At 42.5% G+C, this 26980-nt stretch overlaps 1 protein-coding gene across 1 annotated transcript in view; it reads right to left on the bottom strand.

Moving 5' to 3' along the window:
- Window positions 1-3678: 3678 nt before the first annotated feature.
- Window positions 3679-26980, bottom strand: part of ptprsa (protein tyrosine phosphatase receptor type Sa) — a 102525-nt gene continuing 79223 nt past the window's right edge. Inside the window, exons 26-37 of the mRNA XM_030791177.1 lie at window positions 24224-24321; window positions 21696-21819; window positions 19320-19495; window positions 17781-17900; window positions 15659-15813; window positions 15005-15290; window positions 12262-12440; window positions 11924-12050; window positions 11461-11586; window positions 8692-8846; window positions 4224-4359; window positions 3679-3906 (exon numbers count right to left, since the gene is read on the bottom strand). Of these exons, the coding sequence (XP_030647037.1) occupies window positions 3838-3906; window positions 4224-4359; window positions 8692-8846; window positions 11461-11586; window positions 11924-12050; window positions 12262-12440; window positions 15005-15290; window positions 15659-15813; window positions 17781-17900; window positions 19320-19495; window positions 21696-21819; window positions 24224-24321 (1751 nt within the window). The 3' untranslated portion in view covers window positions 3679-3837. The remainder of the gene's footprint in view (window positions 3907-4223; window positions 4360-8691; window positions 8847-11460; window positions 11587-11923; window positions 12051-12261; window positions 12441-15004; window positions 15291-15658; window positions 15814-17780; window positions 17901-19319; window positions 19496-21695; window positions 21820-24223; window positions 24322-26980) is intronic.

A 26980-nucleotide genomic window follows, 5' to 3' on the forward strand; every position in this document is an offset into this window, starting at 1 on the left:
AAATCTACATTTTGGCTTTATAGGCACTGGGCAAACTAGCCCTTGATGTTTTTGTTTTTTTTTTTTTTTTGGATCAAAGACAATGGTGAAAAATTTTGTTAGGAGAAGAATGCGAAATTGAAAGCCTCAGATGTGCAGATCAAGACAAGTGAGCCAAATCTTTTAGAGGACAGTATTAAATCTGGGATTAGTCAGTCCAATCCTTTAGGCTTGTTAAAAGCCGGGCTAAGGGCAGCATTGTGAACAGGTAACTATGGGAAAGAAAAGACCTTTGTGACTTCTCTCACCACTGTACTTGCAGTGGGCGGCTGTCAGAAAAAAAAATGGAAAGAGGGATCAGAGATGAACAGAGAGGTGTTACTGAGAGGTTAAACTCCTCCTTGAATGCCAGCAGGTTTTGTTGTTTAAAAGAAATATTTACTGATTTTTTTTTTTTCTTTTGAATATCAGTTTTGCTCAAAGACAGAAAACTTGAGGGTCAAATTATACAAATACATACAATATATATTTGTTTTATTTACAAGTATTATATTCAGGATCATAGCTGGTCCGTAACAAACGAATGATCTAACTGTGGCTGAAAGCTGAAATGACATAAATCAATAAAAAAAATTCAAAAAGAAAACAGCCAAACACAAAAACAGAAAAACAAAACAGCCTAAGACAGAAGAGGGCTCTAACATTCTGTACCATATCAAGATGTAAAGAAGTTGATTAGTCTATCAAATTTTTGGAGACAACAGATTATTTTATAGTTTTGTCTTAAAGTCAGCGTTTAGTAAACCAATTCTATGGCCTCTTTATCAAAAAAAAGTAACACTGGAATCCTAACGCTAATTCAGTACACTTGATGATAACGAATAATGCTCAAAATGGCATCCTATCTGCACGCATCTATTGGGTGGTAAAAAAAAAAAGAAAAAAGAAAAAAGAAAAAAGAAAGAAAGAGGCTGCGGTCCTGGCATTTGGACCCTACCTTTCCCCTGGCTGTTTTTTTTGTTTTAAAGAAACACACTACATTACCCCCAATTCATAATTATAAAAACAAGATTAAAAAAAAATCAGCATATTTTTTACACAAGCAATTACATGTTTATGGGTGGTATGAAAAAATGAGACAAAAAAAGAGGAATAAGGGGGGAAAAAAAGCCTATTTATCATACTAAGATTTTGGATACATCTTTATATTCTGCATTTAAATATATATGCGAGTGTGTATCTATATATATATACTGTACATATATATACATACACACAAACACATCTTACTCATCATTTCTACAGTGAAAAAATAGAATGTCTTTAAACATAATACGAACAAAGAAGCATATCTTTTTTCTCGCTAACTTAAAAAAAAAAAAAATGGCTAGGGTACTTCTGTTCAAAAATGAAACCAAGAAAATAAAAAGTCTGCCAACTAAAGTAAAATAACAAGAATTATAAGAATACAACACCAATGTTTCATAATGTTACAATAACAATAAGGCTTTTTTGGAAATAAGAAAGACCACACACATCTCCCTCTGTCACATGGGTTAGTGTGCCCGCTTAATAAGTGGTTCTTGGCAGAATCCATTGCTTGAGAATTCCACTGTTCAAGCATGCTCTGGTAAATCCCAAAAGCACTGACCTCTGGAGAGAACTGAGGATGAGAAACTGCTTCCTCATATACCTATACATTTTTTTTCATTTCATTTCATTTCATTTCATTTTTTTTTTTTTTTTTGGAGTGAATAGAGTAGTTCTGCCAACAACAGCGGAAACAGAGTTCCAAAATTGGTAATGGCCAAGTCAGTTTAATTTGTTGTTTTTTTTTATTTGTTGTTTTTTTTTTTTTTTTTAACTTGTATTTTTTTTTTTTTCACATCACAAAAATCCACATTGAACATGATTGCCTGCTCCTTGCTCATTCACAGCTCAGTACCTGCTGATGATGGGACTTAAAAAAAGAATTAGAAGAAGAGGAAAAAAAAAAGAAAAAGAAAAAAGAAACAAACAGAAGGTAAGAACATTTGAACACATTAAGGGTGAGGGTAGTGTTCCTGGAGCAGGTAGGCATGAAGAGGAACCGTTTTTTCCTCACCAAGAACCTTCCACAGCTGAAGGGAACAAAGACCTTCTAGAATGTTCCAGATTGTTCCTCCTTTTATCAGCCAGAGTGGGGTGTTAGTAGAAATGATACTAGAACCAGATAGGAGGTCAAAGAGGGAGGACTAGGACATCTTACGAGGGCTTGTAATCTCATTTACTGTCATATGGCCTTCGGCTAGCTCCGCTTCTGACTGTCCTTTCTGGCAAGATCATAATCTCATCACATTCGACCTACAGCGTGACGGAGATAAGCAGCATGTTTGGTATCGAAAGCAAAAAACAAAGACAAAAGTTGTGAAAGATGGTAATAAGTATGGGTCACTGTAAGACGGCACACAGCAGATGGCAGATGTTCCCTCCCTCCACTACCTGTTACAATCCACTCTGAGGCCCAAGTCGACTTGTATTACTGTTACTGGCAGCATTAAAAGTTCAAAAGTTATGAGTTTAACCATAAGAAAAGAACGACACTTTATTTGGATTTCCATATGAAAGGTGCTGATGTTGAAGCTGCCACAGTTCAGCAGAATGAAGGAAATGCTCCTGTTACCATGGAGATGAAAACAGTGCAACACTGAGGGGTAAAAAAAAAAAAAGAAAAAGAAAAAAAAGTTTGGGGCCTGTTCTCGAAAGCACTTCGGAAACTGTCCGTACCTCAACCGCTCAAGCAACTGTCACAGTAAGAGTAGATCTGATTGGTGTTTTTGGTAAACAACCCTTTTTCGGATGGGTTTCGCTCCCTCAAGACAATTTCACTTTCCCATGTCTTTGCCAAACTGCCAAGCATTCTTGTCAGCTCCAGGAGTGAAGAGTGGAGAGGAGCTGCCTTTTCAAATTGAGAAACACTTCACGGCTGCATTTCAAGTGATACCAAAAGTTTAAGTGGATCACAAGATGTCACAGGTTTGTGTGGGTTGGGGTGGGATCAAATGCAAATAGTCATTTCATTTCATCAGTCTCAGGACTTGCTGTCGTTTCAGTACAGACCTTGTTTTTGCTGTTGGCAAAGTATGTTGGGAGGACAGAGTTAGAGGACCAGTTGCATCACTATGTTGAAATCTTCAAACTCCCCTAAATCATAGGAGACAGCGAAGATCTTGGAACTCCCTCCACATCTCAGTGAGTTAAACTCGGAAAGATCTAAGTTACAGCCGACCCATACTCTTCTTCCTCTTTTTTTTTCTTCCACATTCAGGTCATCGCATCTACTCTTACTTCACAAAGGACGACTCGTGTCCCCCTCCGATTATGACCTTGACTTTTTGTCCGCTGGCTTTTCCTTCACTCCACTATACGTTCCGTTTTATGTTTTAACAGTTAGTTTGGAAACAAGACTCTCCACAAATGTTTCATACTGTAACATCCTCCACATCAGAACACTTGAGGTAAGGTTAGCAGTCTGACATATACACCATTTCCCGCCCCACAGCCTGAGCCGCTGCATTTGGTTGGTCTCATGAGTGAGAGTGTACATACGGTTACTTTGTATCTGGTGGAATCCTTCTCGCTCTCTTATCGAGCGCTTGTGTCGAATCGGAATTGCACGCTTGTTGGATTTTTTTTTTTTTTTTTTTTTGAATGACTTTGAGGGACGAAGATTGATTTCATATTCCCGTTGATGGTTTACATATAGATTTTCTTTTTCCTGTTGTTGATTTTAGATGTCATCGGCCCAATTTTTCAAGCTAGTTTGTATGGCTCAGTAGGCTGCTGAGGGGGTGCAGGGTAGGGGGAGGAGATGGCTTTTTACGTTGCATAGTGATCAAAGCTTCCTAGATATTCCAGAGCTGCCTGGTAGCAAAACTGGTATTCATCCTGGAAATGACAAAAAAAAAAAAAAAAAAAAAAAAGAATTTTAAAGTCATTATTTATCTTATATATCTTGTACTTATTTTTGGGGAAATGGACATTTACTTGTCCTAAAACTGTATAGGTAGCTCTGCTAATCCAGTGAAAGTTTCTGTAGCTTGGTTTAAAATAAATATAAGGGTGTTTGTGTGTGTGTACAAGTTAACATTTAATAGGAATTTAATAATTTTGTAAGAATGTGAGAGTGTGCTAAATCTTCAGTATGGGGGTGTGTAACAATACGTATTGGATGGAAGTAAATGTGAAGGAAAAGTCTGTCTCACCTCTGTCTGCACCATAGCAGGCCGCTGCGTTCGCAGCATTTTGACTGTTTGGAAAATGTCCACCACTCCCTCATAGCGCATTCTCTCCAACACAATGCTGAGGGTGATGAAGACTCCAGTCCGTCCTACTCCAGCACTGCAACATTGGAGAGAGAGAGAATTGACCAATCAGAGAGAGACAGAGAGAGAGAGAGAGAGAGAGAGAGAGTTAGAATTCTTTCAGAGCGCTGGAAGAGAGCTGGAGGTTACCATCTCTTAGCCCTAAAAATTCTTGCTTTATATAAGCCTCAGTTCTGGAGGTACCAGACACCGGATCATCATGAATTCCTGGTGTCTAGTCAGTGTCTGGCTTTAAAGTGGGACATTTTCTGTGGTGTAGCTCGGATCTTTAAAAAGGTAATTGTGCTGTACAAAATGTTGAGGATTCACAGGATCCATCAGGATTCACTTCCAAAAATAATCATAGTAATATTCACAGTAATACTCACTCTCTCTCTCTCTCTCTCTCTCACACGCACACACACACACTCACACACACTCACGCACATAAACACACACACTCTAAGCTCCTTGAAAACCCTTTCTCTGTGTGACAGTACCCAAAATAGGAGGAGTCTTAACTGGGCTCCTGCAATACTCCAGGGGCTGTCTCTGTAAGCAGCTTTGGTGTGAAATGACTCCCTCTTCACCAATGGAACAATAATTGATATGACAACAGATTTATTTTTCCCCGCTTACGCTTGGCAAGATTGAAAGTGAAGACAGGGCTTGCCAAAGTCAAGTCAAGTCTTTAAAGAAAAGAACGGACGAACTCATACAACAACTTGCCTGGTCCTCCATTTTCAAAAAAAAAAAAAAGAAAAAAAGAAATTTGTTGATTTGGTTACCGTGGTGCTGACAGGTTAAAATCCTTTTAATTTCTTTTTTATTGAAAGAAGAAGAAGCTGTTTGTGACCCTCCGAGGACAGATAGTGTCAGAAAATTTTGCTCTCCTGTCTTTATCCATCCCACAATCCTCTATTCGCAGCATGCGCACAGAGAATGTGGAGAAAGCTCTTTTCTGGAAGCTGGTCACAACCTGTCATATGGCTTTTAGACTTCATCACAAACCGTTTTAAATAGATAGACTTTCAAATCCGACAGCCATGGTGCCCCCACTGAATGAGAGGATTTACATTCTCATTCAGCGCAAGTAATGAGGCAATTAATGACAAAATCGTGTGTCTCTATTAGATATGAATTTGGGAAGAGATGGAGATAGAATGGTGGAGAGAAAGAAACACACAAAGACAGAGAGGGAGAAACAGAGGGAGAGTGAGAGAGAGAGAGAGAGGGAGAGAGAGAGAGAGAGAGAGGGAGAGTGAGTAAGAGATAGAGAGAGAGAGAGAGGGAGAGATAGGGAGAGTGAGAGAGATGGAGAGAGAGAGAGAGAGAGGGAGAGAGAGAGAGAGGGAGAGTGAGTAAGAGATAGAGAGAGAGAGAGAGAGAGGGAGAGATAGGGAGAGTGAGAGAGATGGAGAGAGAGAGAGAGAGAGGGAGAGTGAGTAAGAGATAGAGAGAGAGAGAGAGAGAGAGAGAGAGAGAGGGAGAGATAGGGAGAGTGAGAGAGATGGAGAGGGAGGGGGGGGGGGAGAGAGAGAGAGAGAGAGAGATACACAGTGGAGAAAAAGAGACAATAACAGACAGAAAAACAGGATGAAAGATGAGACGGGAGACACGGAGTCTAAAAGGGGGAGAGAACAGGAAAAAGGGAGAGTGGATGAAGAAGAAGAATGTGTGTGTGTGTGTTTGTGAGTGTGTGTGTGCGTGTTGGCTGTATTAACGTCGGCGTGTTGGAGTGGAGCTGCAGGGTTGGTGTGAAAGTGGAGTGATTAGAGAGATAACAGAGCTTCCAGCTGAGGAAACGTCACTTCTGTCCTCACAATCCTGCAGCACTATTCAGCCCATCAGGACTTGGGTGACTCAGGGTTTCTTTTTTTCTTTTTTTCTTTTCATCACAGACAAGAGGCCGTCAACACTGTCTCCTACACAAAGCTATACACTTCCATCTGGCTCCAGGGTCACTTTCCGTTCAACAGTCTACTCATAGGTGCTATTCAGCCCGGGGGCTGCTGGGAATGGAACTTTCTATTCCTTGTTTTTTTGTGAATCATAATGTTAGTGTTAAAACAAAACAAAACAAAACAAAACAAAACTAATATGCATGAGTCCACGGACCCAGAGTGTACTCTATACCGAGAGGCACTGTTTCTGTCAGCGACAAACACAAAAGTGACTCAGCTCAGTTACACGGAGTACAAAAAACCCCGACCGCATAAGTATTAAAGACGACAGACAAACTCACCTCAGCTAGTCTTTTATACCCTCCATATAAAAGCTTAACAAAGCCCTGACGCACTGCCATATCGTTTTTTTTTTAAATGAATATTTTATATTTGTTGTGGGTGATATAAAGTCCTTTATGTGAACTAGACTCCATAACTGCTGTGGTCAATGCATTTTTCGCACGCTTTCGTGCCGGTTGAGCCCATTACATGTGAGAAAGTAAATATGATACTGTTTCATCAACAATAACTCAGGCCAAAGACTTTCCCCTCCCAACAATATTTCCTACACCACTGAAATAAAACATATCTGGTCTGTTTTTGGTCCACTGTCCGCTAAGCAGCAGTGATGTTACGTCTGCATCATTATCCACTAACACAGCCTAGCCAATATGCCAAAGCCATGCAGGGACACTGGCTGTGAGCACCTGTGAGGCTGAGGAGATTAACTTAACCATCCAAGCCTCTCAGACAAGTGATTATTTTTCTTAAACTGGATGACATGTTCTTTTGAGGAATAATGATTTGCTTATTAAATGTGCTTCTCTCTCCCTCTTAAGGGGAGACACTGGACTGTCTGCTGTTATTTATAACGACAGAGACTGGCCAATGGAGCAGTAATGGAGCCACATGCATCATGCCTGCTAATGCCATTAGGCTGCGTTAAGGGTGCAGGCAGTGTCTTGGAGAGGGAAGCTTTCTCTTACTCAGGCCACACAAGTCCCTCTAATCAGAGTGGTTATTACTCCTCTTACGCTGGGCTGTGAGTTGTGTTCAAACACGGGACAGAGTACAAAGCTTTGGTCCTTAATATCACTAACATAGCCAAACCAGAGGGTTTAGAACTATGAAAATACGACCAAAAAAAAAAAAGAACTGAAATGAGCCCACATAGTTATACACATACTTTTAAATTAGAGGCTCATTAGATATATCTATCTATCTTGTTGCCAATACAGCAGGGCTCGTAAAACTTCTAAATCCCTGGTAGCCCTTCGGGCAGGCATTCTTCAGATTTTAGTAGCCTGAAATGAATTTTGACTAGCCCAAATAAAAAAGACCATTTTCATGCAGATATATTTGAGAAAGCAATAAAAGAAAAATTATTTACCAGGCACAAACTGCAGTAATCATCATACATAAATCAATCAACAATCAATCAACAATCATCAAAATAAATATTCATTTAGATCTAGAGATCTTAGATTTAGATTTAAAATCACTAAAATTAGATTTAGATCGTAGATTTATATTTAGAGCAGTACTAAAGTAACAAATAAAATGTTAGATGCAGCTTGCAAAGCACTTTTCCCTAGCTAGCATAGCTGGACACAAAAAAGTTCAGGCAAATGTTCATATAAACTATAGACTTTCCAACACTGCATCCAGAACTGTATTATTATTCATTTTTGCCAACATTGTCCTCCAAATCTGTTACGATATGCTTGTTATAACGTTATCTTGGGGCTGGGACTCACTGTAGTTTACAACTGGCGTCGTTCGATTGGATTGTAATCATCTTTGTGATTTAAAAAAACTGTTTCAAGCTTCAACCGCCCCCCCCCCCCCCCCCCCCCCCCCAAAAAGAAAATTCCACACACTCCCTCCCTACGTAGTGCACTACATCGTATTCACTATATAGTAAATAGTGAGTGAGTAGGTGAAGAAATGAGCGATACCGAACACAGCCTTCTTCTTTCTCAGACTAAATATGGTCGAGCACATTGCTGTCTTGCACTGGTATAGTTATATCATTGCCACTTTAGACCTGTGAGGACTCTACAGGTCAGAACGGTATAGTCAAAATCCATACCGAAGGACAAATTCATACCAGTGTACTTTCTATACTGTTTATACCGTTCAGCCCTACAAGGAGGGAATTTTATTTCACTTAAGGGATAATTTCTGATAGCCCGTTGGGCAGGGTGTTGTTTTTTTTTTTTTTGGCAGCCTGACGGGAAAACTTGATTGCGATTTTGCGAACCCTGAACAGATTCCTGCTATATAAAACAATACCTTCAGGCCATTAACATAATGATTACAGCATGTCAGTACATCAGATATGAGGAGTTGCAACGCTGTATGCTATTTGGTTGTGTGTGCGCGCGTGTGTGTGTGTGTGTGTGTGTGAAACGTGTGCTCACCTGCAGTGGACAGAAATGGGCCCATCTTGACCAAACTGCTCCTTGGTTTTGTGGACCTGCCCAATAAAGTCAATAAAGCCCTCCCCGGATTTGGGAACACCCTGTTCCGGCCAATCAGTAAACTGGAACTGTCGAACAGTTCGGGACTGCCCATCCTGATTGAGAGAGAGAGAGAGAGAGCGCGCGCGAGAGAGAGAGAGAGAGAGAGAGAGAGAGAGAGAGAGAGAGAGAGAGAGAAAGAAGTTTAGGTAATACTGCACCAGTAAATTTTATCAGCCATTGAACGAAAGTATGGTTGGTTTGACCTCAGCAGCAGAGGACTGTGATCTCAGTGGTTTGGTCTGAAAAGATATTTGAGATAATATTCCTTGGAGGTTTTATAATTTGTTGTTCCTAAAAAATCGCTGCCAGAGAGGGCAGGGACTGTCAAAAACAAAAAAAAGGTTTGAACTCCAGATTACTGTGAGCATGTAACGCACAAAAAAAGAGAAGCCATAAGTTCCACAGCTTTACTGTATGAAACAACAACAGTCTCCAGGTTAACCTGAGTCCAGATCCCAACAAACAGCAGGTACAAAAACACACCACTGCAATCTGTTTGTTTGGAAAGATACAACCTAAGCACCATGGAAGGTTTTTGCATTTCTCTGAACATATATTTGACTAGCAATCCTTTTTCTGTTTTTTTTTTCTTCCTTGTCTTTGTGCTTGTTTTAGCTCTGTAGATCATTCATTTATTTAATTCTTTTCGCTGGAATAACTCTTAGTTAAAGGAAATCAATGGTGCATCTGCCGTGACAAGCATCTTCTTCTGGAGACAGTGTTAAATGGGATAATCTTGGGGGCTTGATCAATGGGAGGACGTGGCTTTGGAGAACCCCAGTGGGATGGCTTGATGGATGAGTGAAGCGGGGGTGAGGGGAGGGTGAGGGGTGGGGTTGGGGGGGGGGGGCGGTAGCTGCTTGCCACAGAACTACAGAATATCTCTGTGGAATGCCTGAGAGAGTCATGCTGAGAAACCAAAGAAAAGCATAACAGACCACTGCCCAGAGAGAGAGAGAGAGAGAGAGAGAGAGAGAGGCTGAGAATGAAAGAGAGAAAGAGAGAGAGACAGAAAGAGAGAGAGAGGGGCAGAGAATGAAAGACAGAAGGAGAGAGAGTGAAAGAGAGAGGCAGATGAAGAGAGAGAGGTACAGAGAGAGAGAGAGAGGGAGGCTGAGAATGAAAGAGAGAAAGAGAGAGAGAGAAAGAGAGAGGCAGAGGAAGAGAGAGAGGTACAGAGAGAGAGAGAGAGAGAGAGAGAGAGAGAAAGAGAGAGAGAGAGAGAGAGAGAGAGAGAGAGAGAGAGAGAGGAGTAAAGAGTAAAGAGTAAAGAGGAAGTATTTTTAGCTTGGGCAGAAGAAGGCCCAATTAATGTTTCTGTGGGCAGAGAAGGGGAAGAGTGCACCATTCCCTCAGCCTCCCCAAATGAGAGCCTATGAACACGCTCCAGAGATCAAACAGAATTCGTTTCAGCTCCATCTCCTTTCCCCACAGCCAAAGCCTCTTATATCTCCCTCCAAACAGTGACCTCTCACCACCACAGTTTCCCAGCATTTACACCCAGAGCCTGCGTTTCTCCATGCTCTCTCTCTCTCTCTACTTCCACCCATTGACTTGGGAGGCAAACATTTTGCTTCGATGCAAATGATTAAAAATTAAAAGGAACCAGTAAATGAACCAAGGAGAGAGAGAGAGAGAAAAAAAAAAGAGACAGGAAATTATAAAGAGCAAATTTCGCACACAACCTGGAAGCTGTATGGTGTGTCGAATTGTGTGATTGAATACGTGACTGGCTCTCTCTCTCTATCTTTCTCTCTCAGTGAGGAAGTTGAGGCGAGTAGCTGTCATAACTACACACTCCTCTGGCAACCTCTCCTCATCTCTCTCTCTCGTTTTCCTTACTACACCTCACATATGTGCGCAAACACACACACACACACACACACGCACACACATTCCAGTCACTTCTGATTTTAGTTGCCTTTCATTTCTCAGGCAGTACTAGTTCTCCACTGTCTAACTGATTGTGGAAGGGAGATGGCGCTTTGATGATTCAATCAGAGTGAAGGTTTCTGGCTATCAAGTATGCAGCTTAGATGCCTTCACCTTTCCCACGTGCACCAAAGTGTATGTGTATGTGTATGTGTATGTGTATGTGTGTGTGTGTGTGTGTGTGTGTGTGGTGTGTGTGTGTGTTTTAAAGTGCGTGTGGTAACGGGCTGTGGCTAAAGGGAGTATTTACTCTTAATCCTTCCACAGGGGGGTCTAGACTGACTAACTAAAAGGATTTTATGAGGTCAGCCTGTCCTATGGAGAATTCTCGCGATGTCGATGCATATGTGAGCAGCTCTGCCCGCAGCACCTGACTCCGTTCGGCAGAGCCCGTGTTTCGGGTCATTCTCCTCATGCACGTGAAAACGTTTTGCACGTGACCGGTTCTGAGCCGCCCCGTCATGCGCAATCTTAGGTCGTCTCTTTACGTTTTCTCAATGAGAACCACCGGCAGGAGAGTCAATCATCAGCCACAGCTGCTTTAGAAGCTCAGGTAGACACCAAACAACTGAAGGGACTTTACATTTCACAGGCCGGATGGCTAACGCAGGCTTGACCTATGATGAATTAATCTATTTATCATTATCGTAGGTTCGGGGAGTAAAAGACTGAGCTGATGTCATGGGGTGAGGTTGAGTTTGTAGTGTGTGAGGAGGTGTGCTGATCTCTGCTCACCCTGGCGTCGGTGACTTTAAATTCTCTCAGGATGTACTGGGGCATGTTATATTCTGCCATGGGATCCACCACGAAGTACTGGTATCTGGCCGAGCGCTCCGCGGGCCAGTACTGGTGACACTTTTCCTGTGGGATGGGAGGGGCACACACATAGATAGGAGGGGGGGAAAGAAAAGAAAGAGGGTTGGGTTGGGGTATTGGAGGAATGTAGAGAGAGAGAGAGAGAGAGAGAGAGAGAGAAAAAAAAAAGAAAAACGCATTAATCCACTTCTTCAATTCACTGACCCGTGTCTATGACATGTTTTTTTAGCAGCTGCTGCAGACAGAGTATCAAAGTTCAAAAATGTTCAAAGCGCTGCATTTAACTTCAGCAGATAAAGGTCAAATGTAAGGCTGAGTAGTCGCCGGGGTCTGGAGAACGAACAAACAAACAAAAAAAAAACCCCATCTGCTTGACACTCACTCTACCCATCTCCCTCAGTTTGGTCAACATCACCACAATGGTGGAGTTATTCTCCCACAACATCCTCCAAAAGTCCTCTGTGGTCTCTGCTAGTGGGCCCTGTGTTGCGATGTAGGCCTTCTGTTGCCTGTGAAACAAGAAAAACAAAACACAGTCCGTAACTTCGCTGCTAAAAGAACGCCCAGAAAGAATGCTCTAGAAACGCTTGTTTTAAGAGAGCACATATACAGCACATATACAGACATGACTACTGTCAGTCATTGTCAGAGAAACCCACCCCAAAACCCCAAAAAACCTCAGTGATTGGTCTGAGGATAGAGTGGTGGGTGATAGCCTACCTGTAGCCATCGATGAAGCTGGCGTTGATGTAGTCGGAGCCCTCCAGACCTCGGATAGGCTGCAGACACACTCTTGTTGTCTCGTAGGGCATGATGTTAACAAGGCGGTTTTTAAACTTGTTACAGGGCAGGTTGGCACTTATGAACCTGGACGTGTGGGCTTTGGAGTTAGCCAGCCGCTGCAGCACAGAGGGGGACAATAAAATGAACAATGATTCTCGTGTATACTGGCCGAACGATACTTAAAACTCCTCAGTGATAGAATATAATCTTAATTAAAAAATATGATTCAAGTCACACATGAGATAACAAATATTAGTCCTTTAAATAGCTCCTTCTCTTCATTTGCCTCTTCTTTTTAAAATTGTCATTTGATATTACTTGTGACATTTTTTGATAAAACAACAACAACAACAACAACAACAACAACAACAACAACAACAAAACAGACAACGAATTGAAACTTCTTTGAAATACAATCAGCAGGTGCTCTAAATACAGCACAAATGTGTCAGGTTTTGAAAACTCTTCTTCCTAAATCTATTTGATACATTTTTCAAAAGCACCTTCTCGGCTGTGAGTTATTAGTGTAGGAGAAGACCTGGTGACCCAGTTTGTCCCTGTTAGCATGAAAACTGTCAGTGCGAGTCACTTTCATAATCACACACAATCCATCAATTATCCATTTCAGTGTTCCAAACACTGGTCCAAATTCCTCTGAAGGAGAACAAACTCTCGAAAAACTGGTTAAATAGGTCAGTGTCGTCTCTAATATTAGAAGGCCAGTGTATGCACTGCCTTGTCTACACACACTTACACGCAGACACACACACACACACACACACACACACACACACGTTCTCACACTGGGTGCTTGCCCTCGTGGCTCCCATGTCATGATCCAAATTAGAGCCTGTGCCCATCAATTAACATCAGAGCTGTTACAATAGCTGCCATTCATCTTGCTTTCTGGCTCAGATGCCTGAAAGGATTGTCTTCTGTTACCAGGCCAGTCCCAAACACACGCAGTCATACAAGAAGTGTGTCATGTTCAGCTTCACCCTCTCCTATCCAGCGAGCCGCCAGTTCAGCTACCCTTACCATGCTCTGTCTTTCTCTATTCTCTTATTCACTCCATTCCACCGAGCCCCGCCCCAATTCACACTCATTCTCATATAGGTCTACTGTCTCTTTATACTCTCTCTCTGTCTGTCTCTCTCTCTCTATCTTTCTGCATGCGTTAATGCCTGTCTGTCTGTCTCTCTGTCCGTCTCTCTCTATCTCTCTCTCGCTCTGCACCAGTGGCTCCACCTGTGCCGGCTGTTGGCTGCCTGCCTGCTCTCCCTTTTGACTCCCTTTTCAAAGCCGACGCTGGAAGAGCATGAAACAGACTGGTGGAGAGCACCAGCCGAGTGCCGAGCTGCTAGAATAATAATATATAAACACACGCGGTCAAGGCCAGTTGGCTGGCAGCCCTCAAGGTGGAGAGTGTGAGAGTGTGAGAGGGAGAGAAAGAGAGAGACAGAGAGAGAGAGAGAGAAAGCAAGAGTGAGAGAGAGAGAGAGAGGGAGAGAGGAGACGTTAAAAGGAGGGCACAGGCGTAGATATGTTCTGCTATAGACGAATGCCCGGCGCTCATCCTCTATCACCTCCATAATGCTTAGCTCCCGTCGGCTTGTCAGACTGTTAGCTTATGTGTGTGGCTGTGTGTGTACAGACAGATCTGGGCTAATGGACCCTCAGCGGTGTCGGGAGAGTATCACAGCTTAGCCCGGAGCCGGAGAATGAGGAAAAAATAGAGGCATAGAGAAAGGGACAGCAAAGTAGAAGGGTGGGGTAGAGAGAAAAGAGAGACAGATGGAGATCTGTGAGGAGGAGGGAATAGGAGACAGGATGAAAGACAGAGAAAGCAGGGGAAAAGGGGAGAGACACAGAGAAAGACAGTTCAACAGAGAGAAAGAGTTGGTAAGAAATGGTGAGATGTTAGACAGACAGACAGACAAATAGATAGATAGATAGATAGATAGATAGATAGATAGATAGATAGATAGATAGATAGATAGATAGCGAGTTTGGTCTGATTGAGTGCTGTGACAAGTCAGATGGTGGGTAAAATGGTTTTGTTAGATGGTGTAATCCCTTCCTGTTCATTAGCGAACACCCGTGTGTTTGGCCTCTTTGCTCCCGCCATTTGTCATCATCAAGAATTAATTACCGCTCCCCAGAGTTCGAACACATTACTGCTATTCTTGTTGTTATTAATTCTGTGGTAACTTTAGGGCTTAACCGATACTGGAGTCACACAGGCAGAGTTTACGATGGAAATATATTCTTCCCAAGAGATGATAACTGGTATTAGTTACTTTGCTTAGCAGATGCTCATCTCCAAGGCAACAAGCACTTTGCAAATGACTACATAGCATGATACAACACAATGGGAATACAGGTCAAATGCTTCTCTCTGATGAGAAAGGAATAGAAAAACTTTTAATCATTCTCAATTGTTCTCGTCTGGCACTCTTGAACACACACACACACACACACACACACACACACACACACACACGTACACACATTGTTACACACACAGTTAATCTTCGTGCTGCTTTGCTTTGTGCAATACAACAGTCACTCCTTATTCATCAACAAACACACTGTCCTTGGGTTTCATTCTCTGGAGACTCTTTCGTTGTGATTGTTGGCGCGTCAAGAACAACGAGGACGAATGTTGCGGTGGTTGTACCTTAAACTCGAGCTCCATCCCGGTGACGTGTTCTCCGCTCTCCACTTGTGATAGTTTCTGAATGTAGGAGTAGAGACTGCGGGCAGCCACCTCCGTGTTACCACAGGCGACCGCCTCTAGCAGAGCGTCATGGATGAAGCTGTACTGGTCCTCTGTCTGTACCATGTAGTTCCTCTGCGAACGCATGAGCGTCACGTGACCGTAGATATCCACTGTTTTCTCGTGCTTGATGCGCTCAAGCATAGCATCAATGACAATGAAACAACCTGTTCTGCCCACACCAGCACTGAGGTCAGAAAGAGAGAGAGAGAAAGAGAGAGAGAGAGAGAGAGAGAGGCAAAGAATAGACTTTGAATCACAGTTCCAAAAGCTTCACAATACTTCAATACACACCTTGTTTTGATTGACTGCGTGTGATTGTCTAAGCTAGTTCTGAGCATGACTCTAATGATGTAAAGCAAACAGCACAAAACCTAAGAAGTTCAATAAACCACGCTTTTTTAAAATGTTAGTCTGGAGGTGCTAGAAACAATAATTATTAATGATAAAACTAATAAAAACAAACACACCGTCAGGCATCATGGTGCTATTAGAAGCGAGCACCCTTAAGGACAGTAAGGGGATGGAATCCAGAAGAGGGAATCCAGCACTGACCTGCAGTGAGCAATGATAGGCCCTGCATCTGGAGGGTTACAAGTCTTCACCCTCCGCAGGAAAGCCAGGAATGGGGTCGGATACTCTGGAACGCCGTGATCTGGCCATGCCGTGAACTGGAATTGACGCACCTCTCGTTTTTCACTGGAGCCATTCTGGGAACACGACAGAAGAGACAAACATATGGGTCACCATCTAAATATGGACAGCACAGCCAGGGATCTGAGACTGGGTTTGAGTCTGAACTCCAACCTGACCCAGCCCGACTGCTACAATCATTAGTCACGCAAAAATAGTTCATAAATTTGTTGATGTTGGTGTTCGGCCATATTTTGTTAAGTTAATACCCATAAAAGGGCAGACGAACTGTCAGAGCAACATGGCTGTTGAGTTTTAGGGGGGCTAGACACTTCTGAAGACATTGAACTGAAAACTGAAAAAAGAATTTGTGAGAGAGAGAGGAGAAGCGGCGGGGGGGGGGGGGGGGCAATTGCAGTCAGTATGATCAGCCTGTAGCAGTGGTCTAGACGCACAGTAATGATTCTAATCAATGCGCGAATGAAATTGTCACGCTGACACAATTCAATGTTGATGACACAGTGCCGGCGAGGGAATACTGAGGCCTTATACGCTTGGTATTCCGACGCCTAGTTCTGTCACCGTGCCGACAGTCACTATGCAGCAACTGTGCAAAGACACACAGGAGACATAAACAGAACTCTGAAGATGGGTTTGAAGCCTGACACAGAGAAGAAGAAGAAGAAGAAGAAGAAGAAGAAGAAGAAGAAAAAAGACTTCTCTCAGCCTAAAAAAAAGAAAAAAAGAAAAAAAAACCTCACATTGTCCTGCCCTCTGGTTTTTTTTTTTCTCTTCATCCTGGAAGCTCTTTAGAGGAAGGTTTTTGCATTTCAATGCAGTGTTGCTGCTTTTCTGACAGAGGGTTCTTGGAATAAATGAATAAATAAACGACGTAATTAGGAATAAACTGACCTAGTTTCTGGGCGTTTTTTTTTTTTTTTTTCTCGTTTTTGAGTTTCTTTTGCAATCTGGTTTTCTCAGTGGATGATGTAGTTTGCAGGAAAATTTGGACCCAGATGATTTTTAAGAATTCATCACTACGGATGGGCTTGTGTCACCGTTAGACATGAACGCGTATGATTCCAGCTTCTTTGTTTCAACCAGGAATGTTACCGTGTGGTACATCGTTAAAATGAACAACATTGTGTAGTGTAACCTTTGTATTGTCTCAATGGATTTTCAAGACATCTGAAAATAAACCATTGGATGATTTACAATGAAAAAAGAAAAAATGGGAGGAAAGAAACTGTAATTTCCGCTATCTAAGATGTACGCTGTATCAGTGAACTAGCCCAGGGGAAATGAAATACTAGGAGGGATCTGCTAATTACATCAACTAGCATTCACAGTAAATCAATTTAAATCCAACAAAAGGGTGTTACAGGCAAGGCCGCTGAAACCAGACAACAGATATTTAAAATAGTATGACTGAAAAGATTCGTTCTTCTGCATGTTATACATTTAGAAACAAGATCAGAAGCAGCAAATGCTTCAACTGCAGTCGTCTCTTTGATAGCGACATCATTAGCAGAGTGTTAAGTTGACCAAGGGAAAGTCTTTCAGAAAGCAGTTTGCTGAAACTAAAACTCAATACATTATATTTCGACAGCGAAGGCAAACATAACTCCTTTCCTCCCACAGGTTTCTAACAGACTTGACCGTTAAGTGTCTGGCACACACAATCTGCCAATTATGCATGTAGCATTTCCTTTCCACTCACTTAGCTAAGTGCTTGTCTTTGGCAAAGCAATATTAAAAGATGATGGATTGGGATTACAGATGGCATGGTTAAAAGGGGAGAGGAAGATGGAGAAAGAAATCATCTTAAGAGAACAAGACTTAAGAAAATTGTCCACTTCCAAAAACTGCTCCAAATTGCTTGATTCTTTTTTTTCTCTATTAAAGGAGGTGGATCCATTGCGCTTTCTAAAAAAGAACCGTCAGAAGGGCTTGTAACTGAGCAATGGTTAACGGTTGTCATGGTGAAATACTGATTAATTAAGTCATTAGCCAACAGAAATACAGCTGTTTGGAGAAGAGCTACCTTGTGCAGGGAGAAGGTGCGGACACAGAAGGTGGCGAGCTCAATGGTGTCCAGCAGTGTAACCTGGGTCATCCCGTAAGTCTCTGTGCCGCGGCTTGGCCAGTACTGGTCGCACTTGATCTGAAGAGAGAGAAACAACATCATCATACAGTCCTCTCAGTCCCTCAGTACCCCTCTCCAAAAAGAATACGAGTTCCATCTGTAAAAAGGCTTTCTTGAAGAAATATGTGTCCTGCGGTCTAACAGAACAGAGTTGGACTTCAGTTAATCAGGGCAGTGGACAGCAGTGACTCCATATGGAGCACAGAGAGAGAGAGAGAGAGAGAGAGAGAGAGCGGGAGAAAGACAGAGAGAAGGAGAGAGAGGAAGAATCGACTCTGGCCTTGAGGGCTTCACCTACAATCACACGCTATAACCCCTGGACCCCCCGTTTTCAGTGCCTCCCTAGCCAGCTCGATCAATCAGCTCCAGCAAAATGTTTTCCTTCCCTCAGACCTCCAAGCATCCGTCAGGCCTCCTGCGCTGCGGCTGCCTAATAAAGATTCATTCAATACTGTTCACAGCGGCGTCAACCCCCGGCCGCACCCCCAAATGCTCTGATGCGATGTGACAGCCGGCGCTGGAAATGTGCAGGTTTAACGCTTTCTTTTGGCTTAACTGCAGTCGATGCTCGTCACTCTGATCACATCTGACAGGATCCTAATGCGCCATGTGGAACCAGCACAGACAGAGAGTAAGAGTGAGTGTAAGTGTGTGAGAGAGAGGAGGGGAGAGAGAGAGAGAGAGAGAGAGAGAGAGAGAGAGAGAGAGAGAGAGAGAGAGAAGCACCAGGAGGGAAAAATCTGGAATTACGGCAGTGCATTTTCAAAGTGCAGGGTATGACAGGCCTAAAGATTGCTGGATGCAGGTGAAAAGGAAGTTTCCAACTGTGGAATTCTCCATTCTCTCTCTCTCTCTCTCTTTCTCTCTCTGGCATCCCTGCTAAATGGGCCGTGCTGCCCAGATGGAGAGGGGAGATAATTGCAGCCTGCTATTGAAGAGTCTTCTTTCTTCCTCTCTGGTCTATCTTCATTTTTCTTCTTCACTCAGCCAGTAATGGTATTTCAACTGGAATAATGCCTATTTGTGAAGGGTGAGCCCTGGTCATCTTAGTTCTTTTTTTTATATAAAAGAAATCCTCTCTGTCATTCAAGGTTTTCACTTAAACTTTACTGGAGCAATTTAAACTGCACTGTACCTGGTCACTTAAACACATCCTGTGGAGAATGACTGTTACTTAGAAGCCAGTTATTTCCCTTGAAAACAAATGTATAGTCTGGATTTCAAACGACGTAAGCTGAATGTATGTTCAGAGATTTTACATTCTGGTCATGACTCGGCAAAACCCAACTTTTAAGAAAGGCTAACGGCCGCTGTTTTCACAAAAAAGAAACGACAGGTGAAACTGTTAAAACTACGCGACTCGACAGAATCACATCTTTAAAGTGCTCCGTGTGGTAACATTTGGAAGGCCCTGTTAACCCTGCCAGGGGTGCTCACCCTTGACTTCTCCTCCAAACGGGTCATCATCACCACAGTAGCAGCCCTCTGCTCCCACACCATCCTCCAGAAATCCCCGAATGTCTCGGGCAGTGGACCCTGTGTGGCAATGTAAGCGTTCTGCTTTCGGTAGCCATCGATGTAGTTGGCGTTAATGTAGTCGCTCCCTGCGATACCTGCAAGGGAATGCAAAGGAAAACACCAGTGAGAACAGAGAGCCAAAATGGTACGTGTAGTTACATATAAACACCATGTATTTCCTGGAAACAGCTAATGCCTGTGTTCTGCTTGGCTAATATGATACGTGGCTGAGCTTTTGTGAGGCCCTGTTGAAGGTCTGGTGATGGAAATCCATCACTGGAATAATCCCAGGGAAAGAAAATCACCAAGCCCCTGGTCTTTGCTTTCTCTCGCTCTCCTTTTCTTTTCGGTTCTGCAGGCTGGCGATAGCGAGCAGCCGACTGATTTAGTGGAGGCTGCCGAATGCGCTACAAGATGGAATTAGGCCGGGCGAGGCGTAAATCAGACGGTTGGCCAGCCTGCGGTCATCTCTCTCTGCCATCGCTCTGCGCCCTGACGACAGGCTGACAGCCCAACCCCTCACTAAATCTCCCTTAAAGTAGCCCTCTCCTCCCTCTGGGCTTCTGCAGTGCGTTGGACAATGCAAGAAAGTTGGCAAACCTTCCTCTTGAAAAGCTGCGCTCATACATAACGTTACTCCAGTCCCAATCCGACATACCCTCTGCTTCTCAGAGGATTCTTGCAACTGTGCAGATTAACAGGGAGGCCTTCACAGGGCGAGGCGAAAAAGCTAACATACGTTGTTTGTGGCTTTCAAGGAGTATGGCTGACCGCCCTTTTGTTTGGGGTCATCTCTTGCAACTCAAATGATCATGTACTCAAATATTTTGATGGTTCATAGTAACCAACCAAAGCTTTTCTCAGGTCCAGAGGAAGCTGTTTTGAACATTTGGGATGACGTTCTTCCCTGAAAAGGCCTTTCAGTGAAGGACTGGGGATGGTCTAGGTCAGTAAGACGGGGTTATAGTGTCGTTACGAAGATGAATTATTTTTAAAAGCTGTTTAAAAACACCTTCATAATATTTAGGGGCTAGACATTCCTCTAACAAACTTTGTAACAACTTTGAAACAGCCACTGGTTGTCAAGATTTTGCAAAGCCACTAGCATGGAAGACAACACTAAATGTTTGTTTTTGTGTTTTAACAAGTAATGAAACACTCAGTTTGTGCTCATACGATAAAGAGAAGGAGAAATTAGCAATCAGAGTGGAAGAAGAATGTCATTAAAACAACTTCCTCTTAGCGAAATTGCGACTGCGACTTTGGTTTTAGTCATAGCTAACTGCACAGAGAGAGAGAGAGAGACACAGACTGAGTGCATGAATTGTTCCACTGCTGTGACTAATGGCAAAAATCACTGCACTGTAAAATGGGAAATTTCCAACTTGATTAATTTATGTATTTATGTACGGTGTTTTACGATGATTTTTGTTAGGCATGTCATTGCTTTCCCAAAATTGACCTAGTGTGAACTATCAGGAGCATCAAGGTGAAATGAATGAAAGACAGAGAGAGAGAGGGAAAGAATCAAATCCTATAAATGAAAGGAAAAAAACCCTTACGCCACAACTATTGAAGGCAGCACTGCTGAGGGACGCAAGCCTTTTCTGTGCAGCAAACATTTTGAGGAGAAACATTTTGTCATTGTTAAGGCAACTGGGTTTTTGTTTTTTTGTTTTTTTACACCTGTGGTTCAGTCCACTAACAGCAAGACGTCAGTACAACAACAGAAAAAATAAGGAAAGTTCTAGACCAGGTTTCCTAAAGTCTGGTTCTTCGGGTCTAGAACATTGCTGGTTTTGACTTCAGTCAAACACTGTTACCTCCATTTGGCTGCAGAATGAACACAGCCAATTCCCTGGTAAAAAAAAAAAAAAACCCTCTAAATATAAGATGAGCGAGAAAAGATGCAGGGGGACCCTGAAACCTCCAGGAAGAACTTTCTTATAGACCTTCTTTCCATGTCTTCTTTCTTCTCTCCGTCAGCCAAATGGTCGGTTTTAAAAAAATCTCACTTAACCACTGCTTGGCTAATCTGGTTAGGTGGCTGAGGTTTTAATCATTGGTAATTTAGAGCATTCAGCAGCATATGTAGGATGAACATTGAAATGCATGTAAAAGTTTGAGCCAATCGTATTTTGCTGGATAAAAATGACAAAGAGATGTCTCATAGGTAGTATGGCCTGGCAATGTAAATTATGATAGGCTGTTGAAATATTTTGCTCTTTGAAATCTTACAACATGCTAAGCAAACAGCAAGGTGTAATCTGAGTTGGCTGTAGAAGAAGACCTGACCTTCGATGGGTGCCAGGATGACACGGGAGTGGTCGTAGGCAATGACGTTTGCATAGCGATTTTTTGGCTTATTGACCTCCAAGTTGGAATGCTCCCAAGTGAACTGCTGGCCAGGATCAATAGACTGTAGAGAGGGACAAAGAAAAAAAAAAACACTTATAGCAACCCAACAGGACAAGGCAATCAGCAAGAATACAAACTCAGAGCTAGCCTATGTATGTGTGTGAGTGTGAGACGGAGGGAGGTGGGGTGGAGAGAGATGTGGAAAGGGAGTGAGGACTGAAGGAGGAAAAGGAAAGAAAGGATATAAGGATATATATATATATATATATATATATATATATATATATATATATAAAATGAGAAGAAAAATACATAGAAAATGAAAGCTCAAGAGAGGAAAGAAGAAAGTAAGAGAGAGAGAGAGAGGGAGGGAGGGAGGGAGAGAGCACAACCACAGAACTATGTTAAAATGTAATTAAAATCTAGTAGGCTATCATTTCAAATATTTAAGAGCATACAGGTAGCAGTATGAAGACCATTACCACAGACAGTGAATAATGGCAATAAAAATATTGATAAAGGTGCCAGCTCTTTCCTACGGGGGATTAAAACGATCCCGGCCCGACGCTGCAAGATAAATGCCTCGGCAGCCCTGATATGAGAATTCTGAATAAATATTCAAGTTCCTTGTCAGGGTAATTTACTATTCCATTATAATATGGAGCCTGCTCTAAGGCAGTGGCTCTCGCCCAGCCCTGGCTTGAAGGATGTTTTCATTTAGGGCTGCAGCGTTTGCCTGTTGAAATTGGGGCTAAATAAGGCACAATAAGGGGTTTGATGTAACAGTTTACCCCTGCAATCATTATGGCGGAATAACGGAGCATGAATCCCTTTCAGATCGGCTCTGCTCCCTCCACCTACTCTCCCACTGTTCTCTGAGGCGAGGGAGTGGCTGAATACTGAGGTGAGTGATAGACCTCTACGATTAGAAATGGATTAGACGTGTTCTGCTGTGTGCTCTGCTGGTCCCCTGTGCTGCAACATTTAGGGCAGAAACTGTGTCTTTGCCTGTATCTACAACACAGTGTAAAACAGGAACCAAACAGCCAACGCTGAGCCAAAGTGCACAGCTTCAGCTCTCTCCTATGGTAGTGTGTATGCACGCACACACACGCACGCACACACACACACACACGCACACATGCACGCACGCACACACACACTCACACAAATATGCATACACACATACTATCCCTGCTCCTGTCCTTACAACCTCTTTTCTTTGTTCTATCTCCACCACTACCCTATCCCCCCCCTTTCTCTCTCTCTCTCTCTCTCTCTCTATGCCTCCTCTTCTGCTATTTCTCTCTTTGCCCCTCTCTCTCCCTCTCTCTCTCTCTCTTTGCCTCCTCCTCTTCTGCTTGCTGCTTGAACATAATCACTCAAAAACCAAAGGGCTCTGCATGGCGCAGTTAGGCACTTAGATGAGCCGCCATTCATCAAGAAAATAACAAAATTAAAATTACTCTTCAGTCATTTTTTTTTTTTTTTCCTGGAGAGATCGTAAGTATGTGCTAACGGCCTTTTTCTTCCCCTCCCCTTCTCCCTTCCTACACCAAGTAATTAGAAGTCTGGCCTGGGTGTTGACTCTAGCCTCACGTAAGACATGTCGATGAAATTACAAGCTTCAGCGCTGCTCTCTTGCTGCAGACCGCGTTTCCATCTCAACGACCATCATCAACGTAATTTATTCAAATAATATAGCATTACTAATTTTCTTTGCATCTCTTTGTACGTGTATGCTTTGTGGGTGCTCAGACGAGGTGCTCCGCTTTGGCTTCAAGCCCCTTTGATCTTCACCCGGGTGGTTCTGCTGCCATTTCGGTATGATTTAAGTGAGAGAGGAATGGGATATTGCTTTATGCAAACAAGGGCTGATTCAGCAATCCACATTTCTAATCAGTGGCTGCTTCATTTATAACCTCCAGCACTCAGTGCCCAGACAGCTGTGCCAGGGTGAAGCCCTCTAATTCAGAACCAACTCACCCAACCTCATCTAATTTTTTTTTTTTCGCATACAGAAACCTGTTCAACAACTGCTCGATTCATCAAAACTTTTAGCGGAGGACTAAGTCAGTTCCCTAGTGCTCGACAGAATCTAAACCCTAAACCTTGTTGCAGAAGGAACCTTTCCACCAACTGCCTATGTATGAAGCTTTTGTTGCAGGAACTCACACTGCCCTACTCAAACCTGCTTACTGACTGACCAATTGCTTTGCAGCCTCATGCCAAAGCAATAACCGTGACTTATCTCTCTATGAGCAATTCCCGAAAACCTCACTGTTCCAGCCCTGTGCTGGCAGACCTAACTCAATTCATCAAGACTTTAATGATTACGGCATCATAATGCTGGGCTGGAACAGAAATGTAAAAATGTTGAAGTCACACGGTAATGGAAAGACAGGAGGCACAGATCAGTGGAATGTGAACTGGACCCGAGTAGTCGGATTCAAACGGATTCTTACCTCGTACTCTTGGGAGAGCTTCAGGTTATCATTGGCCTTCAGCAGCTCCGTATGTTCAGCCAGCTCCGCAATAGGGATGGGGGGATGGTTCATCATGCCTGTTTTCCCAGAGGGCGCGGAGTCGGGAGAAAAAGAGGGGGCAAGGTAAGGGACATTATTAATGAGATATAATGAGGTATATATTAACATCATCATCATCGCCATCATTGTCGTCATCAGACCATTCAAATGGCTGAGCAGTCATAACAACACAGAAGGGTGCGGGATGGGGTGGGGAAAAGGGTTGGGATTTAGGGAATTGCTCAGACAAAGGTGGTAGGGAAAGTGGTGCACAAGTTCCCCTGTGTGTAAGTGGGCAACATCAGGATTGTGGGAACAATTACACACACACACACACACATACGCGCGCACACACACACACATACACACACACATACACACAGTCTGCATGGAATTCATGGGGTGATGTTAGGGACACGGTTGGACCAGGCCAGAGCTCCAATTTTCATTCTGGGCACTCGCGATTTTTCCCAACACACAGACCTAACGCCCAGCAACATTTAGACAGGGGAAATAATGAAAGGCCTATGGGTGATTGTTGAGGTGCAGTAGAAACCCCACATCAATTACCACTCAATTCTACTGGGACATATGTCTTTTTATAACTTTGCAACAGCCACCAAGCAAAGAAATTCCGTTTTAGACTCAATGATAAAAAAAAGAGTAATAACTGCCTTTTTGTGTGGCTAGCACCTTTTGCTAAGATGAATCATACGTCATTTCTCAATGGGTAAATGCTAGGTGAGCAATAGGTTCTCTCACCTCGAAACTGTTCTTTATTTAAACAAACGTTTAATACTGTCTTTGAGAAATATTACGCCATCTATTGAGGCTGATGTTACAAAAGACTAATCCATTATAAAACAGGTTTTTCAAGCAAACAGACAGATCTTTAAAGTGGTCTAAAATTCACAGTCTGATAGAAAACAACACCCTGACCTCTGTCAACTATCATCCCTCTTTTTCTAACAAAAGAAAAAATATTCTCAGTCCAAAAAAAGGACCAAAAAGTCTAAAACAACTGAGGTAATCAATACTCTAGCCCTAAACCTGAAATTAAAAACAGCCCCAGACAGACCTGGGGTCGTTCTTGGTGCGCGGTAGGCTGGGATGCAGCTGTTGAGCCCTGGCCTGGGGACAGGTGTGAGAGTGACAGTGAAAAGTGACAAGGTAAAAAGAGCTGCTCCACTTCAGTCAAGCCAAGGCCAAGCAAGCATGTTGACATCAGCAGACACCCATGTCCTCTGTCTTTTTGCAAGGCTTCACAGGCAAACACTAATACCTTTATCAGTCCTAACCTCACTGCATAACTGCCTTTGTCATTTAGCACAATTTTGGCTCAATGTCCTAGGTCATAAAGCCAACAGGGGGTACAGTAACATTTTGGAGCTGCTATATATTGGAAGCTAATCCTGTTACACGCATATTAATTGGGGATGCCATGTGGTGGAATATGAGAAACGAATGTATTGTATACTCCAGTAAGCCCAAACATGTTCCACGTAATCTCAGCGTTAACATATTTATAGAATGCTTTAGCATTTTTAGTGTGATGGGAGGTCAAGAGTTTCCAGAGCGTTGACATCATTTTCATAAAAGTTTTTTTTTTTTGGATTTAATTAACCATACATAATCTGACTAATCAGATTAGCCATGCTCAATTTCAGTTCCAGTTCACACTTACTTCCTCTAAATGTCACATAGTTCACTCACAGTTCAGTCTCTGCTGAACTGAAGATAAACCTATGATCTTTCCAATTTCATGGTTATTTATTTATTTAGTATTATGTTTCAAAGACAATATACTTGGGATTAACAAATACCTGTTGGTAAATACAACTTTGCAAGCGTCTCAGAAAGACAGTATTCAAGTTCAGCGGATTCATTTCAACATTGAAAATTCTGCATAAAGATAAATCTTGAAGAAGCAGAAATGGCTTAAAAACTCTAATACTCCCTAATACCCTTTGCAGTGTCTGAAAAGCAGAGAGACAAAACAACTGCAGTTTGACATAAAACCACTTAGGTACAAACAACAAACAAATGTTTAATGCTCTGTTTTCAGACCATCCCATATTTGTCTCCGGAGAGGTTTTTAATAATTTATACAAATTTCAGAAATAATGACATAAAACTTGCAAACTGTGCTGTTTTTCATGGATCCTCCTTCTAACAATTTCAAGAAACTTTAGAATATCAAAAGACATTTATCACTAAAGTTTTTGAACTATCACAAATACACTGTAACATAATCTACCCTAATTAGATTAAATACCAGAAAACCACAGAATGGTCAATGACACTGGCTAATTTATGATCATATATGTATCCCTAGGTGCTGATCTGAGATCAGCTATTACTTTTTTCTTTTCTTCAGACTAGTTAAGGGAGGAATTGGAAAGCTGATCCTAGCTCTATAGTTTTGGGCAAAAAGTATCTAGTAGCTGAGGTAAGAGGATCAGGGAGCCTGAGTTCGAGATGAGTTCTGTTAGAAAAAACAAAGACTTCAAATCTTCAATTCTTACCACCTTCTCTGCCTCTGAAAACTCCTTTTAAGTCCAACCAATTCCTCGATTTCAGCTTTCCTCTCCACAAACACTACACTGCGTGAATCCACCGTTTTATTGCTTTTTTTTTTTTTTCCTTGGTGGTGATTTTGACTGTTTATCTGTGTTTTTTTTCTTTTGCATCCCTGTG

This window comes from Chanos chanos, chromosome 14, assembly GCF_902362185.1.
Source record: "Chanos chanos chromosome 14, fChaCha1.1, whole genome shotgun sequence".
NCBI lineage: Eukaryota > Metazoa > Chordata > Actinopteri > Gonorynchiformes > Chanidae > Chanos > Chanos chanos.